The sequence below is a fragment of the Nannobrachium achirus genome, assembly GCF_963921795.1.
Source record: "Nannobrachium achirus genome assembly, chromosome: 17".
Lineage (NCBI taxonomy): Eukaryota > Metazoa > Chordata > Actinopteri > Myctophiformes > Myctophidae > Nannobrachium > Nannobrachium achirus.
In genome coordinates, this window is record NC_137824.1 from 49,747,708 (window position 1) to 49,762,323 (window position 14,616).

Genomic DNA, 14,616 nt, shown 5'->3' on the forward strand with positions numbered 1-14,616 from the left:
TATCACATTTATGTCTTTAACCTGACTTTCGCCAGATAGTTGCAGCAGTGCGTAACGCTCTGCCTTACATCTGGGCTCTCTCGGACACTCTCGAAGTAAGGGGCGGGCCATTTTTTGAATTTCTGTAGCAGGTGATTGGATGTGGCCGTTTCTGTCACAGTCTGGGAGTGCCAACTCCAACCACTCATATTGGCCTGTCTGCATGACGTTGCACCCAGAATCCGCCTCCTGGGTTTCCACGTGGTCTGCAATCAGACTCTATTGGCTCAGAGACGCTCAGAGCCCGCCCATAGCTGCCGCTGATTGGTCCGGCCCGGGACTTTACGAGTGTTATGAACTCTGGCCGAGCAAGCCCAGATGGTAAAGCAGAGTAATTATGTCTTAGGAATGTGACAAAAAACTAAAAATATTATTGAACTCTACTCTCCATGGCATGAGTAATCAAAAGAAAAAAAGTAATTTTGGGGGTGAACCACTCCTTTAAGGGCTTAATTTAATTAGTTAATTCAAGGTGAATTAAATCAAGCCCTTAACAGTCATTATTTAACTGAGATATGCTCTAAAACTATTGAGAACCACTGATCTATACTTTCCCATGGTTCTCGTCCATAAACTCATGTTAACTGATTCATTCATTCAACGTATGTGAGTCAGTAGACACATGCGATTGACATGGGCACATTTCCAGTTATGGTGACTCAACCAGGGAATCCAACCAGTTTCACTCCCCTTTGAAATTCTAGCTCCTTTTCTGTGGAAGTTCTTGACGTCCGACTTTTCAGAAACGACAAGTGACAACATTGATGCGTCATCATACATCACCATGTGATTTAGTGCACTCTAAAGTAGTGGTCGATCAAATAAAATGTGACTTTTCCCTACATTACTAAATACATGGTCAGGGGCCACATGCAATACCTTCACGGACCACCAGTGGTCCACGGACCACCAGTTGAAAACCCCTGGCCTACAGGGATGAGGTCAGATCACTGACCACTGGTGCCAGGAGAACAACCTCGCTCTCAATGTCAACAAGATCAAGATTCAAGATTCAAGATTATTTTTATTACGTTTATTTATTAAGAGGGACATTTGTCTTGAAGATGCTGATCGTGGACTTCAGGATCATCAGACATCTTGCTGATGAAGGCCTGAGTAGCCGAAACGCACCCGTTTGTCAGAGACCGCTGCTGCGGCAAATACAAAAATTCGAAGAAACAATCTTGTGAGTGTGGACTGTTCCTATAGACAACAGCGCCATTGAGAGCATCCTGACGAGTGACACCACTGCCAGGTATGGTAACTGCAGCACATCGCAGGAGGTGAGTTTCCCTCCCTCCAGAAAATACTCGAGAAATGGTGTGTAGCCAAGGCTGAGACAATCATCAAGGACACTCATCACCCCAGCCACAATCTGTTCATATAACTTTTGCAGAGCTATATTGGATTATCAGAAGCATAACACCAGACTTCTGAAGAGTTTGTACAGTAGCCTACCTGAATAAGCACTAAACCTAGTTGCCATGCAGTATTGCCTTTTAAGCAGACTTGTGATGTTATACTCTATGTGCTTTTTATCTATGCCATGCATGCACAGTACATGACACTGTGATATTAGAAACCTGATGCTTTTTTATATGTTCCCCCTGTCTTTTTTCCCTTTTTTTCTCTCCCTTGTTACTGCGATGTTGATAGCTTGCACTGTCGTGCAAAGAATTTAACTCTTTTACTTTAACACTTTGACATTTCAAATGTAAACGGCAATATAAATAAAATGTATTATTATTACTTTGTAACTGTGAGATGTGACAATACATTTTGAATTGATTATTTTAGTTTGTTAAGCTAAATAATTGGGATTGGCATTGTAGCCAAAATCGTGCAGCCCATACTATTTGATCAAGAGAATATACTACACATATGAAATGACCAGAATGAATAAAATACGAATACAAATGTTGCACTTCATTATTGCAACAAAAACAGAGTGTGTTATATACACTACACACAACTATTCGAGTCCTGTGAAAGTCCTCTCTTATTATGTTTCTGTCTATAAGGTAGTCATGAAAATGTAAATTCTAACTATTATTCAAGAGACAGCCATTTGGTCATTCCTCTGAGTTTATCAGCTCACAACAGTTAGAGCTATTATATCGAATGGAAACTTCACCGTTTGCAAAATATGTAAACTTAATTTTTTTATGAAAAACTTATCACATATTCTTCTAAATGGCTTACGCTGTCATATGCTCATTGATGTTCAGAGTAATCTTTCCTTGTGTATGAGAAAAGAGGATCTGTGGATGTGCTGTCAGTTACTACCCAGCCTTGAATACAGTATATCTGATTGTGCTCTGACGGGATGAAATGTTCATTTTATCTGCCGCTGCTTTGTGCAGAAGTAAACACTTGTATCTGGTGTTTGTTCAGCAACCTATTCCAGATGGTTCACAACTCAGACAATAGATCTGAAGCCCTCACTGAATAGGGGCGGCTTCAGGGTTTTCAGTTTTCCATGCCCTAGAAACTTTACAAAGCCCCTGTAATTGGGAATTAACATTCCAACGGACTAAATAGTGGTAATATAAAACATTTTCCCATCTCAACTCCTTTTTTACCATCCAAAATGACCTTCTGCCCTTGGTGCAGAGGAGAAACAAAGTAAAAATATTTTTTGTTGAAAGAGAGTTTTTCCAAACCTGTTGTGGGCAAAAACAAGTAACATAACCTGAAGAAGAGATTGTGTGTGAGATTGTGGGTTAGGAATACATGTGCTGCCAAGAACCATTAATAACTCTACCCTACAGGCCTTAACAGGCTTGTAGTGGACTCATCTGGAACAGACTTACAAAGGGGTGGGAGTTGATGGGGATGAAAGGAGGCACACAGTAAAATCCAGAGTGTCAGGTCTATTTCTACACAGAGTTAACCGGATGAACCCTAGTGGGGTGAACGTTCGGTGACAATTGCAGATCTACAAGCTCACAACGCATCACAGCGTGATGATGCGCTGTGAGCTTGTAAATTGGCGGTTTTCCTACGAGATTTGGTGTAGAGGGAACAAAGTAAACCAGAGTAAACCATTCATGAGTCAACTAAGTATATACAGTAGGGATTAGAGAGATTAAGTGGATAGATAGATTAGATTTGAGTACTTTTTCCACCACTGACATTAATATTGGCTAGGCCGGGTGGTGAACCGGTGGCCTACTGATTATCAGATGGTCTCTCAACTGACTCAGCTACGGCCGTCTCAGGTGAGATATGATGAATAGGTGATGGATGGAAAAGGTTTTTTCCCCTGTTCCAGTCAGTGGATGCAAACTTGGCAAATGGAAGATTGTATGCTTCAACCTGTTTGTCAAGCCTGCATGCTAAGCTACTGTTAACCAATCTGTCAATAGATTCTTTGTTCAGCTTCCAATTATAAAGCACTGATAATGCTAGCAGAAAGCAAAACTGGAATCGCTCCATTGAAGTTCCCACAGGCACTATAATCCCACACACATGCACGCACGCACACACACACAAACAAACAAACACACGCGTATGTACACATGCATGCACACACACCAAGAGTAAGATGAACGATAAATGAGTTTTATGTTTAGCAAACAACATAACATATCAATCTGATACCAAGACTTAATTTTAACAAAGCCTTTACAGTTTACTCAAACATACTGTAACCACTAACCACACAAAAAACCTGATCTTTTCATTTTAGTGCGCCTGCTGCTGGTCCTCAGTTGTTGCGGTGGCATCCCTCCTCACGCTCGGCTGGATGTACATCTGTCTGATTGCCTTCAATGACCAAGAGGAGGTCAACTGGTAAACGATGACACACACACTCACACACACACACACACACACACACACACACACACACACACACACACACACACACACACACACACACACACACACACACACACACACACACACACACACACACACACACAGTCACACACACTTTAAATATGTATTTATGTCCACATGAATAGCACCTTTAGTCTAGTAAATCTAGGGAAAAAATACACTCAGGTTGGATAAAATTGTATTATTTAGTTTTTCAACTGATTCTGTTAGGAAATTAGGTCTACTAGCCAGGATAAAAAATCTACCATGATCTGCTCAATGCAAATACCCACAGTGGCCAAATCAAGTTGGGCTCCCATCGACTTTCTATATGGAGGAAAATACCCAGAAAAAAAATCAGCTTTAAGTAGGATGTGAGGGGTCTACCTAGGGGTTTGTCATGATGCTGAATCCATTGCAAGCATTTGTTTTGCACAAAGAACATTCCTTGGGCTAAAAATGGCCCCAGAAAATGATGGTTTAGTGATAAAAAGTGATGAGTCATCAAAAAGATCATCTTTTGTTGCCGTTTTCTGGGGCCAATGAATGTTTTTTGTGCAAAATAAATGCTTGCAATGGATTCAGCATCATGACAAACCCCTAGTTAGACCCCTCACATCCTACTTAAAGCTGATTTTTTTCTGGGTATTTTCCTCCATATAGAAAGTCGATGGGAGCCCAACTTGATTTGGCCACTGTGGGTATTTGCAGTGAGCAGATCATGGTAGATTTTTTTATCCTGGCTAGTAGACCTAATTTCCTAACAGAATCAGTTGAAAAACTAAATAATAAAATTTTGTCCAACCTCTGCCTTAATTTTACTGGACTACTTGTACAAAGGACATAAACACTGCAGTCAGGCAGTAAGAAAACAAATGATGGCAGAACATTGTTGTGTACTGTGTGACATATTTGTCAGACACATCATTCATGGGTAAATATCTCTGTCTTATCTAAACTTGACTACTGTAACTCCCTCCTCACTGGCCTCACGGCATGCGCTCCAACTGATCCAAAATGCCGCGGCACGACTAGTCTTCAACCAGCCAAAATTCTCACATGTCTCCCCACTTCCCTTTGCCCTAAACTGGCCCCCAGTTGCGGCCCGCACTGAATACAAAACCCTGATGCTGGCTTTCAAAGCAGCCAAAGGTATGGCACCTCCATACCTACAAGCCTGATCAACCCTTACAACCCCAAACGTTCACTCAGATCAGCTAACACAGGGATGATGACAGAACTGACCCTCACTAAAAACCCCAGGACAAGAATCCACTCGTCCTTGACAATTCTTCCTCCTGGACCCCAAACTGTGGAATAAACTCCCTGTCGCACTTAGAACAACAGACTCACTGCCCTCAACCATTCAGACTTCACCTAGGCCCATTGCACTTACCGTAGCACTCACCTTCCCCCAATGACCATAAATGAAAGCTAGATAGCTTTTTAGTTTTTTTATATAAGCTTTTATTGATTAGGTGCTTGGTCTACCCACGTTATTCTTTTCTAGATTTACATTTCTATGTATTTGATGTATTGATGTTGATGTATTGATGTATTAGCTTGCTTATTGTTTTGATGTATTACCTTACTTATTGTAAATCGCTCTGGATTACGAGCGTCTGCTAAATGCCTAAATTGTAAATTGATACCAAGCAGTACCTCGCTAACTGCTTGGTCCTCCTTTTGGAAGCTGCTGGTCCTCCATTCGAAAGCCCCTCACAGCCAACCTGTGCACGTGCCCCAGGCTACCAAATTTGTAGCCTAGCTGTGAGATAGTCTGCTCCAGCTGTTGATATTTTAGCTCTTTGGTTAGAAAGGCTTCCTCTAAAAGCTGTAATCAAAAGTATAGCCAACCCCAAGAACAAAGACCCCTATGATTTTCATGCACGGACACGCACGCACGCACACACACACGCACACACACACACACACGTGCGCGCACGCACGCACGCACGCACACACGCACGCATGCACGCACGCACGCACGCACGCACGCACACACACACACACACACACACACACACACACACACACACACAATGTGTCTAGAACAAAAGCCCACAATCCATTCTTGTTTGCTTGTGAATACACTGACCTCTCTGTGCTGCCCTCTCTTGTTCTGTTATTATCAGGAAGTGCTTCACTATACTGAAACAGTGGGTGAACTGGTTCATGGTGGTCACCATCACATCTGCTGTGGTCGCCAGCTACTGCATTCTGCTGCTGGTGAGAAACAGAAACAATGTTGATGCTTCTGTTAATGTACTAAAACAGCTGATCTACAAGCTCACAGCACGTCGTGACAAGCCTAAAAGTCTGACACCAGGGTTACGGTGGCTAAGTGATGATAACTTAGACACAGCAAACCTTGGTCATTATTCCAGTCAAGTTATATAAAAATCCTACGGGTGCGAAGTGAGCGGTGCAAACAGAACGCACGTGCATATCTCCTTGTATGGGCCGTGACGTCAGTTACTTTATGTGTATGACACGGATCAGACCCGTACTAATACAAAAAGTGAAACGTAGGAGCATTTGACACGGCTCAAAAATAGCCATTTACTCACTGGGATCAGTGTTTGGGTTGTTGCGACCGAAGGTCGCAGTATACCATGAGAAATGTTGTAGCTTGTCCTTCCCTAACGGAAGTGATGTCATCAAACCCTGGATATCCATACTGTCACTGTGACATCACTTCCTGTTCCACTGGGGTATTTCCTAGAATCCTTTTATGGCCATATATGAGTCACTCTGTGCCACATCACTGTGACTCACTGTCACTAGTCTGTGCCACATCACTGCTCTGAAGTTGATCGCATGGCAAAGTGAAAGTTGATCCCATGCCAAAGAGCTATCAAGCACTGCTGTGTGAACATGGAGCAGGATCCCCAGCCACCCATGTCCATGCCTGCTTTACTCTGATTTACACCCTACTATACCTTCCCCAGATGATGCCCTGTTAGGGTACACACTTATGCCCAAATATGGAGATCCCAAGGCATCAAACTCAGGCTTGGCTTTACTAATTAACATACATTTTATGCCCATATATGGAGATCCCTGTCCCAATCTTATCAATATTAAGACATATCTGGGAATGCCCATATTTGGTAATGCCCATATATGGACATGTTGTTGACTATCATGCAGGGGTCTCCATATATGAATAACTGGTCCCATATACATCATTGGCCAGATGGCCAAGAATTGACGCGACCTTGCCCTTTAGGGCGAGGTCGGTCGCATGAGGTGTCTTACTAGTAATATGACTTACAGCTTAGAAACAAATTCTTGCACTGTCTTGTAAAATGTCACAATTACCTTTTTGATAGTACTTAGCAAGTAAAGCGATTCTGATTTCATTATGATATGGTCTTTCCTTACAGTTCTTTGCACTGTTCCAAGGTGCCTTGAAGGAACCCATCGACTTACATTGGTTACACAAGGTATTTCATTCATTTCCATTGGTCTGGCTTCAGGTTACTCAGAGTGCATGTTGGGCCCGCTTACCAGATGTCATGTTTACATATGCTTCGTCTAGATCCTCCTGTTTTTAGGTGTCCTATTCGTCACGCTCGGAGTCATTGGAATAAGCCATCAGTGGAGAACTGAATGGAAGGCTGTTTTTCTCTCATTCCAGGTGCGTAAGGGCCAAAAAATATCATCCGTGACAGAGACTATGTGTGAAAATGTCAGTTGAGTGTCGGTGAGAATATTGGCGTATGAATGATATTTGGTTTGGGTAGTTGGCACTGGATGTAAGCTGGCTGTGGGCATCACTATGTTTTATGTGTCTTTTCTTGGCAGGCAACGGCACCTTTCTTACAGATGGGTGGTGTAGGAGCCTTAACCCTGCTTAGCTGGCGCGTGATCAAGAGCTTCCACAAGGCCCGCAGAGCAGGTTTGTGTAACCTGTGTGGGGTTGAAATATTTTATTCAACTTTAGTGCCTGTGATGCTGTGTTTCTGCATGGCATCACTAATAGCAATGGCTCTACAAATCAAGCTTAATATGACGATAGGATCAACAGATGCTTTGATTTGTATTCTGTACAGGCTCCAAGGTCCTGATCATGGCGATGTTCACTGTGGTGTCGACGGCTCTCTTCCTGTGTCCCCTCTTCATCGACTCGCCGTGTCTGATTGAAATGGCTAAGCTACCTGCTAAACCTGATCTCATTGGCCACCGAGGAGCACCAATGGTGAATATCCTGTTCTTCCATGGGGTTATGTGTGCATTTACTGCATGATAGAAGTTATGCTGTCATTGGTAGACTTTTAGAAAAAGCCAGTGGTGCGTTCTAGGTTTTTTTCTGAGGGATACGATAATCATTCCCTGTACGACATGCACATGTCATATGGTCATAATGCTACCTACCGCGTTTTCAATGGATGAAATGGTTAGAGGCCTACAAAAATTAAAATCATTCTGCACGCCATACTACAGTACGTATATGGCATAACACAGTAGAACAGATCACTGGAAAAAGCTATAAGGCCGGAAAACACCATTTAGAAGAAACGAAGGCTAAATAAAAGCATACATAAAGTGTTTTCATTATTTTGAGTACGTAGACCAATTTAACATGCACTGATGATCCGCCATGCCTGGCTCAGGTGTGAACAAAATGATATCCAGCCATGTGAGAGAGTCCCGTGTGCCATGTGGCATCTGTCCTTGTGTCAGCACTAAGCTCAGTCTTACATTGGGTCACACGTATACTGTATGGAGTTCTGCGCGTGCTCTCACACATGGCTTTAGGATGTGTGTTTTACCGCATGAGTGTTTCTCACCCATCTGTCCTCACTGTGCTCAGCTGGCTCCGGAGAACACCATGATGTCGTTCAGGAGAAGTGTGGAGTGCAACGTGACGGCCTTCGAGACCGATGTGCAGATCAGGTACCCAGGGTCAACGTGGATTCACAATATATTGCCTCATTTAGTGGCTGAAATATAGCAGCAAAGCATTTATTTTTTATTATTATAATTATTATTACTGTATGTAACCACAAGTAACTGCAAAAATAAATCTTTCATTTGATGTTTCTAGTAAAGACAGGGTTCCTTTCCTGATGCATGACAAGCATGAAAAAGACCAACCTGAATTCCTACGGAGAACAACAGATGTGAAGAAGAAGTTTCCTGACCATCTCTTCAACCACAGCACTGACATCACCTGGGAAGAGTTACAAAGCCTCAATGCAGGGGACTGGTTCATAAAGGTTAGGGCTGTGTAACTAATAACAACATCAACAATAATATCCTGCCCACCACATAGACTTCATACAAACACTATGTACGTATGTCAGACCTGACCGGCCCTTGTAGGGTTAATGTCAAATTACAAAATTAACACATTTTCTAATTTTACCTCATGCATGGACCAAGGCTGCATTTCTTTTATTTGTACGTTTTTTATCCACGTACATATGGACGCAATGCGTACATCAGCACGTGTGTGTGATCATTGGATCGTAAAATGGCAAAAGTGGCAAAAAAAAGAAAAGTCGATGCCGAATGCGGGGTTTTCAACAAAAATTTGACTACTAACTATTTATTTGCTGAAGTTGGAGGTAAAGCCGTGTGTTTAGTTTGCGGGGTGCACATCTTGCGGGGAGCACTGCCTGTTGGCCTGACCCTCCACAACATTTTCTGTTGTTCATGTGGCCCCATGGAAAAAATAATTGCCCACCCCTGATGTATGGGAAGGCAGGCAAGGATGGTGATGTTGCTTTAGTGAGATTGGTCAGGGCGCCTATTTGGTGGTTTGAGTAGGAGTTGCATGTTCCTTCACATGCGTCACGTCCTCCCGAGGAAAATCCTCACTTTCAGGTTAAAAACAGGAGATTGTCTGTGCTCTCCCGGCCCTAGGACCAACTGTAGGGGAGAGCGGGGTAAACTGAGACACCGGGTAAACTGAGACGCTCCATTTATCTTGGCAATGGAACACATTTGTGGTCATGTGACCATTATATTTTCAAGCCCCTTGAATTTCCCACTTGTCATGAAAAGAGAGACCTGATAGTGCTGTAGAAAACATGCTTTTTTCACAAAAATGTGTTTTTTGCATGTAAAAGTAAATTTTCTTGCTGTCAACATAATCAGCTGTTGTGTCAAAGCAAATAGATGCAGGGAGAACATTTTATATCATACATGTTGATGAACTACCAACTTATAAATCCATGTGATAGATGCTAGCTGAAGATTACCCTGAATTGATAAAAATATCCCTTTTCCCAAAATGTGGCTGTGGGGTAAAGTGAGACAATTGCTTCGGGGTAAAGTGAGACACTATCTCACATTATCCCAACATGATAGACAGGGAGAAAGCTGTAAAAACCTGATTAAAGGGTGTACCAAACTAGTCTCAGTTGATTCTGATGTATCTTCCCCTGTAGAATCCATTTTTGATATATATTTCTTTGTATTGTGCATAATTAATGAGATAATTAACATATTTGACTACATATGCTAATTATTTCATTAGTTATGCACAATACAACAATATACTTTGCAGAAATAGATTCTACAGGAAAAATTACATAAGGATCAACTGAGGAAAGTTTGGTAAACCCTTCTATCAATTTTTTATAGGGTTTTTAGTTTTTTCCTTCTGCCCATGTGTCACATTATTTTACACATGGGTGGAAATGACAGGACAAAGCCTATTAAAAGAATGTCTGCTATGTACATTTTTGTACTGCACATATTTAACCCGGTTAACCGGGTTTTTGTGTTTTTATGGTAGTTTTAAAGTGAAAAAAGTGAGTGGATCACTTTACCCCGTTGATTTCTCTGGTCTGTCTCAGTTTACCCCGGTCCTGGGGTAAACTGAGACACAAGACCACTTTTTTTAAAACAATCATATTTTCTCTGCCTTTTGTCTTGAATATGTTCTGATATCTTCCATTGTTAGGAAACATCCCAAATTACTGGGAAATGTGTACATTTTTACTGATATATATTTTAGTTCGCCTAGAGGGGAGCAAATGTAAAAAGTGTCTCAGTTTACCCCGCTCTCCCCCTATATGTTATTTATTTGTCTTTAAGTTAATTACTATTTATGATTTCTCAGTATTTCATCGTATCGTGACCCAAACCACAACCACAATGTAATCATAACAGCAAAGTCTGTGCCCTCCAGACAGATCCATTTCGCTCAGTCTCACAGCTCTCGGCAGAGGAGAAAGAGGAGTCCAGGAATCAGACTATTCCATCCTTACTTCAGCTCCTTAACCTGGCCAAGCAGCACAACGTCAAAGTCCTGTTTGACCTTTATGACCACAAGGACATCAACGACACTGCCGACGTAGTCGGCGCCATCCTGAGGTCTGGCATTCCTCCACAACTGGTGAGAGCAACGCTAACAATGTACTTATGTAGATCTGTCGATAATACACATTTATCATTTAAGGCAGGGGTCTTCAACAGGATGGGGTCCTCAGAGTTACTAAAGGCAGACACCAAATCTTTGTGTGATTTTTTAAAATGATTAATCACTTGAATTACATTAACCACTTGAACCCTAGCATCCCTATTCTGAGGGTAACGTTAGCTGAATATAGCCGAGCTAAGAAGCAGAGCCAAAGGTCAAGTTTACTAAGTATTGAGGGTTTAAGTGGTTAAATGTTTAAGTGGTTAAATTTCTGAAAATGCACATTAACATGAATCCAACATACCGGTACGTACACTGCGTTGTGAAACAAGTCTGTGAATCTATCTATTTTATACAATATGTAGTGGGGGTCACTGCTTCATCTCTCTCTCTCTTTTTTCTTCTTCTTCTTTTCGTTTTGGACAGGTTCTCTGGCTTCCCAACACAGACAGAGACTATGTAAAGGAGGCTGCTCCGGAGTTCATTCAGGTCTATGACAATGTTTCCACAATGGATAAAAGCGGCGGAAACCACCTGAATGTGAAGTACTGCAATCTGAGTGCAAAAGAAATCAGGTAAAGCAGAAACGGGATCCAAGATAAATCTGTAATATCAGCCATAGTTGCAGCACGGGGCGCGCACTGTGTTAATTAAAAGGGCGTCTGTGGCGTGCTGAGACACAGCGTTGGCACTGAATATAGAGACACATGAACGGGGCCTCGGGGGAGTGAGACTCAAATAATGTTCTCACCCACGGGGGCTGTTTAATGGTTGAGCACACTCACCTTAAAGAAGCCTCCTTTAGACACAGTTGATGGGTTGTAACGAACAATTTAATGATGTGTGAATGGCAACTGTCATCATGCATTTAGAAAGTTAAGAGATTAAGATGATTCATTATACCGCCGTATTTATTTATGTGTTGCGCAATGTCTGTGATTTCAGTTCCATACAATTCCACACACTGTTAGCGCCACGCTGATCTTCACTTTCACCTGCAGTGACATGCATGTGGTTTCATCTGAACGTTTGTGAATGCTGCGTGTAGGAGTGTGTCGTTCTGACTGAGTGCATGCACCAACACATGTACGTTTATGTTCCCCCCAGGGGTCTTCGAAGGAGGAATGTGACCGTGAACCTTTGGGTGGTGAATGAGCCGTGGCTCTTCTCTCTGTTGTGGTGCTCAGAGGCCAGCTCCGTGACCACCAACTCCTGCCACCTCCTAAAAGATATGAGCCATCCTCACTGGACTCTGGTGAGGGACACTGTACACATGTGTGCTCTGAGCACTGAGTGGCCAGACTGCTGGCACAAGCATATCTCTTGACGAGAATAACTGATCACAAATACAGATGTGATGTCACGGTTTACAGTTGATAATCAGTTATTTTCACTGAGGGGCCTTTTCCACCGGCAAAGAACCGGTTCCAAACCAGTGCCGGGTCAACTTTCTTGGGAACCTTGGTTCGTTCTTGCGAACCGGGCTTGCGTTTCCACCAGATTGAACCATGATTGAACCAGAGGAACCAAGGATTTTGTGGTTCCCGTTCCGAACCAACTTTTACGGTTCAGAACCAACTCCGGTTCTCGGTGGAAAAGATCACCTCTGGTTCATCCCATAGGCGGGAGAAAGAACCAGAACCGGTTCTTTGCCGGTGGAAAAGGCCCCTGAGTGACGTGTGATGTATAAATTGAATGTCTTTAGTATTAAATTATGTCTATTTATCGAGGAAACCCATCAGTGTCCTTAATGCTAATACATGTTTTGAAGCTGTAGCGAATATACCGTAATGCATTTTAGTCAAATCAGTATAAGCTCATCACCATCTTTGTCCCTTTAGCAGTCGACTCAGCCAGGGCAAATAAAGTCTCGTAGTGGGTAATGTGATAACGTTTTTCTTTTTTTTCCCTGGATATATGACATGCTTTGACTGTATCTGGAATGTCTTTCAGGCACCTAAAACATACAGGATGATATGGATTTCAGTGGACCTGGTGTCACTGCTGATAATGTTTGCACTCTTCATCTTCCTGAGGTGAGCTGAACAGTGGTTTGTTATGTGGTTAATTGTACTCTTTCAAAGTTTCAATTGTTTTACTTTATATGACCTGACCTGTGAATAGACCTGTGAATAGAGAATGATTTATCCACTTCTTAAAGTATTGAAGGTTAGAGTTCATCATAATTTGATTTCAGGATAGACTGTTCTATGCATCTTTATATGTCAATCAAAAATATAATATGCATGTAAACGCCAAAATGACTTTTTTCTATTGATTAGTCACGCCATGGAGAGTAGAGTTCAATAATATTTTTAGTTTTTTGTCGCATTCCTAAGCCAAAAATGTGATTACAATAAATGTACCCCCATTCGTTCCGGATGTTCCGGATGGGGACCCGTTTCGAAACGGGTCCCCATCCGGAATCAATGGGGGTAAATTTACTTACAAATTTTTGTCTTAGGAATGTGACAAAAAACAAAACATATTATTGAACTCTACTCTCCATGGTGTGACTAATCAATAGAAAAAAAGTCATTTTGGGGGTGAACTACTCCTTTAATGTTGTTGTTGTTTTAATATTTCCTCAGTCACAAAACATCTACCACGTAGTAGCAACATAAGAAATGAATTAATTATTTTGAATTAAAAAACAGGGTTGCGAATAAAATGAATGAGATGAAATGTGTTACCAAAACAGGCATAACTGCCATTCATCCACAAGTTCAGTAAAACATTTTGGACAAGGTTGCCCCTACTACCTTGTAGTAGATATATATCCAATTTTGACGTAGCTACTATAGAGAAAAAAAAAATAAGGTATACTTTTGTAAATATACTTGAAAAACATTGAAATGACTGGTTTTCTTGAATCATGTGAGATTGAAACACTCAACTTGTGTTCATGTTCTGTGACTCTCAATAGGAAAGGGGAAGACACAAGGGAGGAGACAGCCCTGTCTCAGAGAGACATAGCACAGTCCAGACACAACAGCAACATCCCTCTTCTCAACACTTCAAAGAATGGTTTAACCCTGGACCAGGAAGAAAGGAAGTTGATTTCAACTGTTGTACTCCAATGAATTCTGAAGCTATAAATTACCAAGTGGGGCGTCACAAGGGGGGGACTGAGTTACTAGGGCCCAAGGTGGAGAGGCCCTAATTATTTTATACTTTAACTATTGAAAAATAGCAGATCTGCGGCACTGAGTGCCGTGCTGCGAGCTTGTAGATCTGCTATTTTTGAAAAGTTGTGAAAATGCATGCAAATCTTTGAATACATGTATTTTTTTAAGCGAACATTTGTAACTCAAATGTTGCTTCTGGGGGGTCCCTGGAACTAAATATTTTGAGATGGGGGTCTGTACGTGGCCAAA

At 41.9% G+C, this 14,616-nt stretch overlaps 1 protein-coding gene across 1 annotated transcript; it reads left to right on the forward strand.

Annotated features, from left to right (window-relative positions):
* Positions 1–1,103: 1,103 nt before the first annotated feature.
* On the forward strand, positions 1,104–14,322 carry gdpd2 (glycerophosphodiester phosphodiesterase domain containing 2; the record flags this gene model as incomplete). The annotated part of the gene is made up of 15 exons (XM_080746786.1): positions 1,104–1,155; positions 1,249–1,322; positions 3,731–3,834; positions 5,997–6,090; positions 7,251–7,310; positions 7,406–7,504; positions 7,672–7,765; positions 7,920–8,065; positions 8,681–8,763; positions 8,915–9,086; positions 11,009–11,215; positions 11,666–11,814; positions 12,347–12,494; positions 13,193–13,275; positions 14,166–14,322. 15 exons carry the CDS (start codon positions 1,104–1,106, stop codon positions 14,320–14,322), a joined length of 1,722 nt encoding a protein of 573 aa, XP_080602912.1.
* Positions 14,323–14,616: the final 294 nt, after the last annotated feature.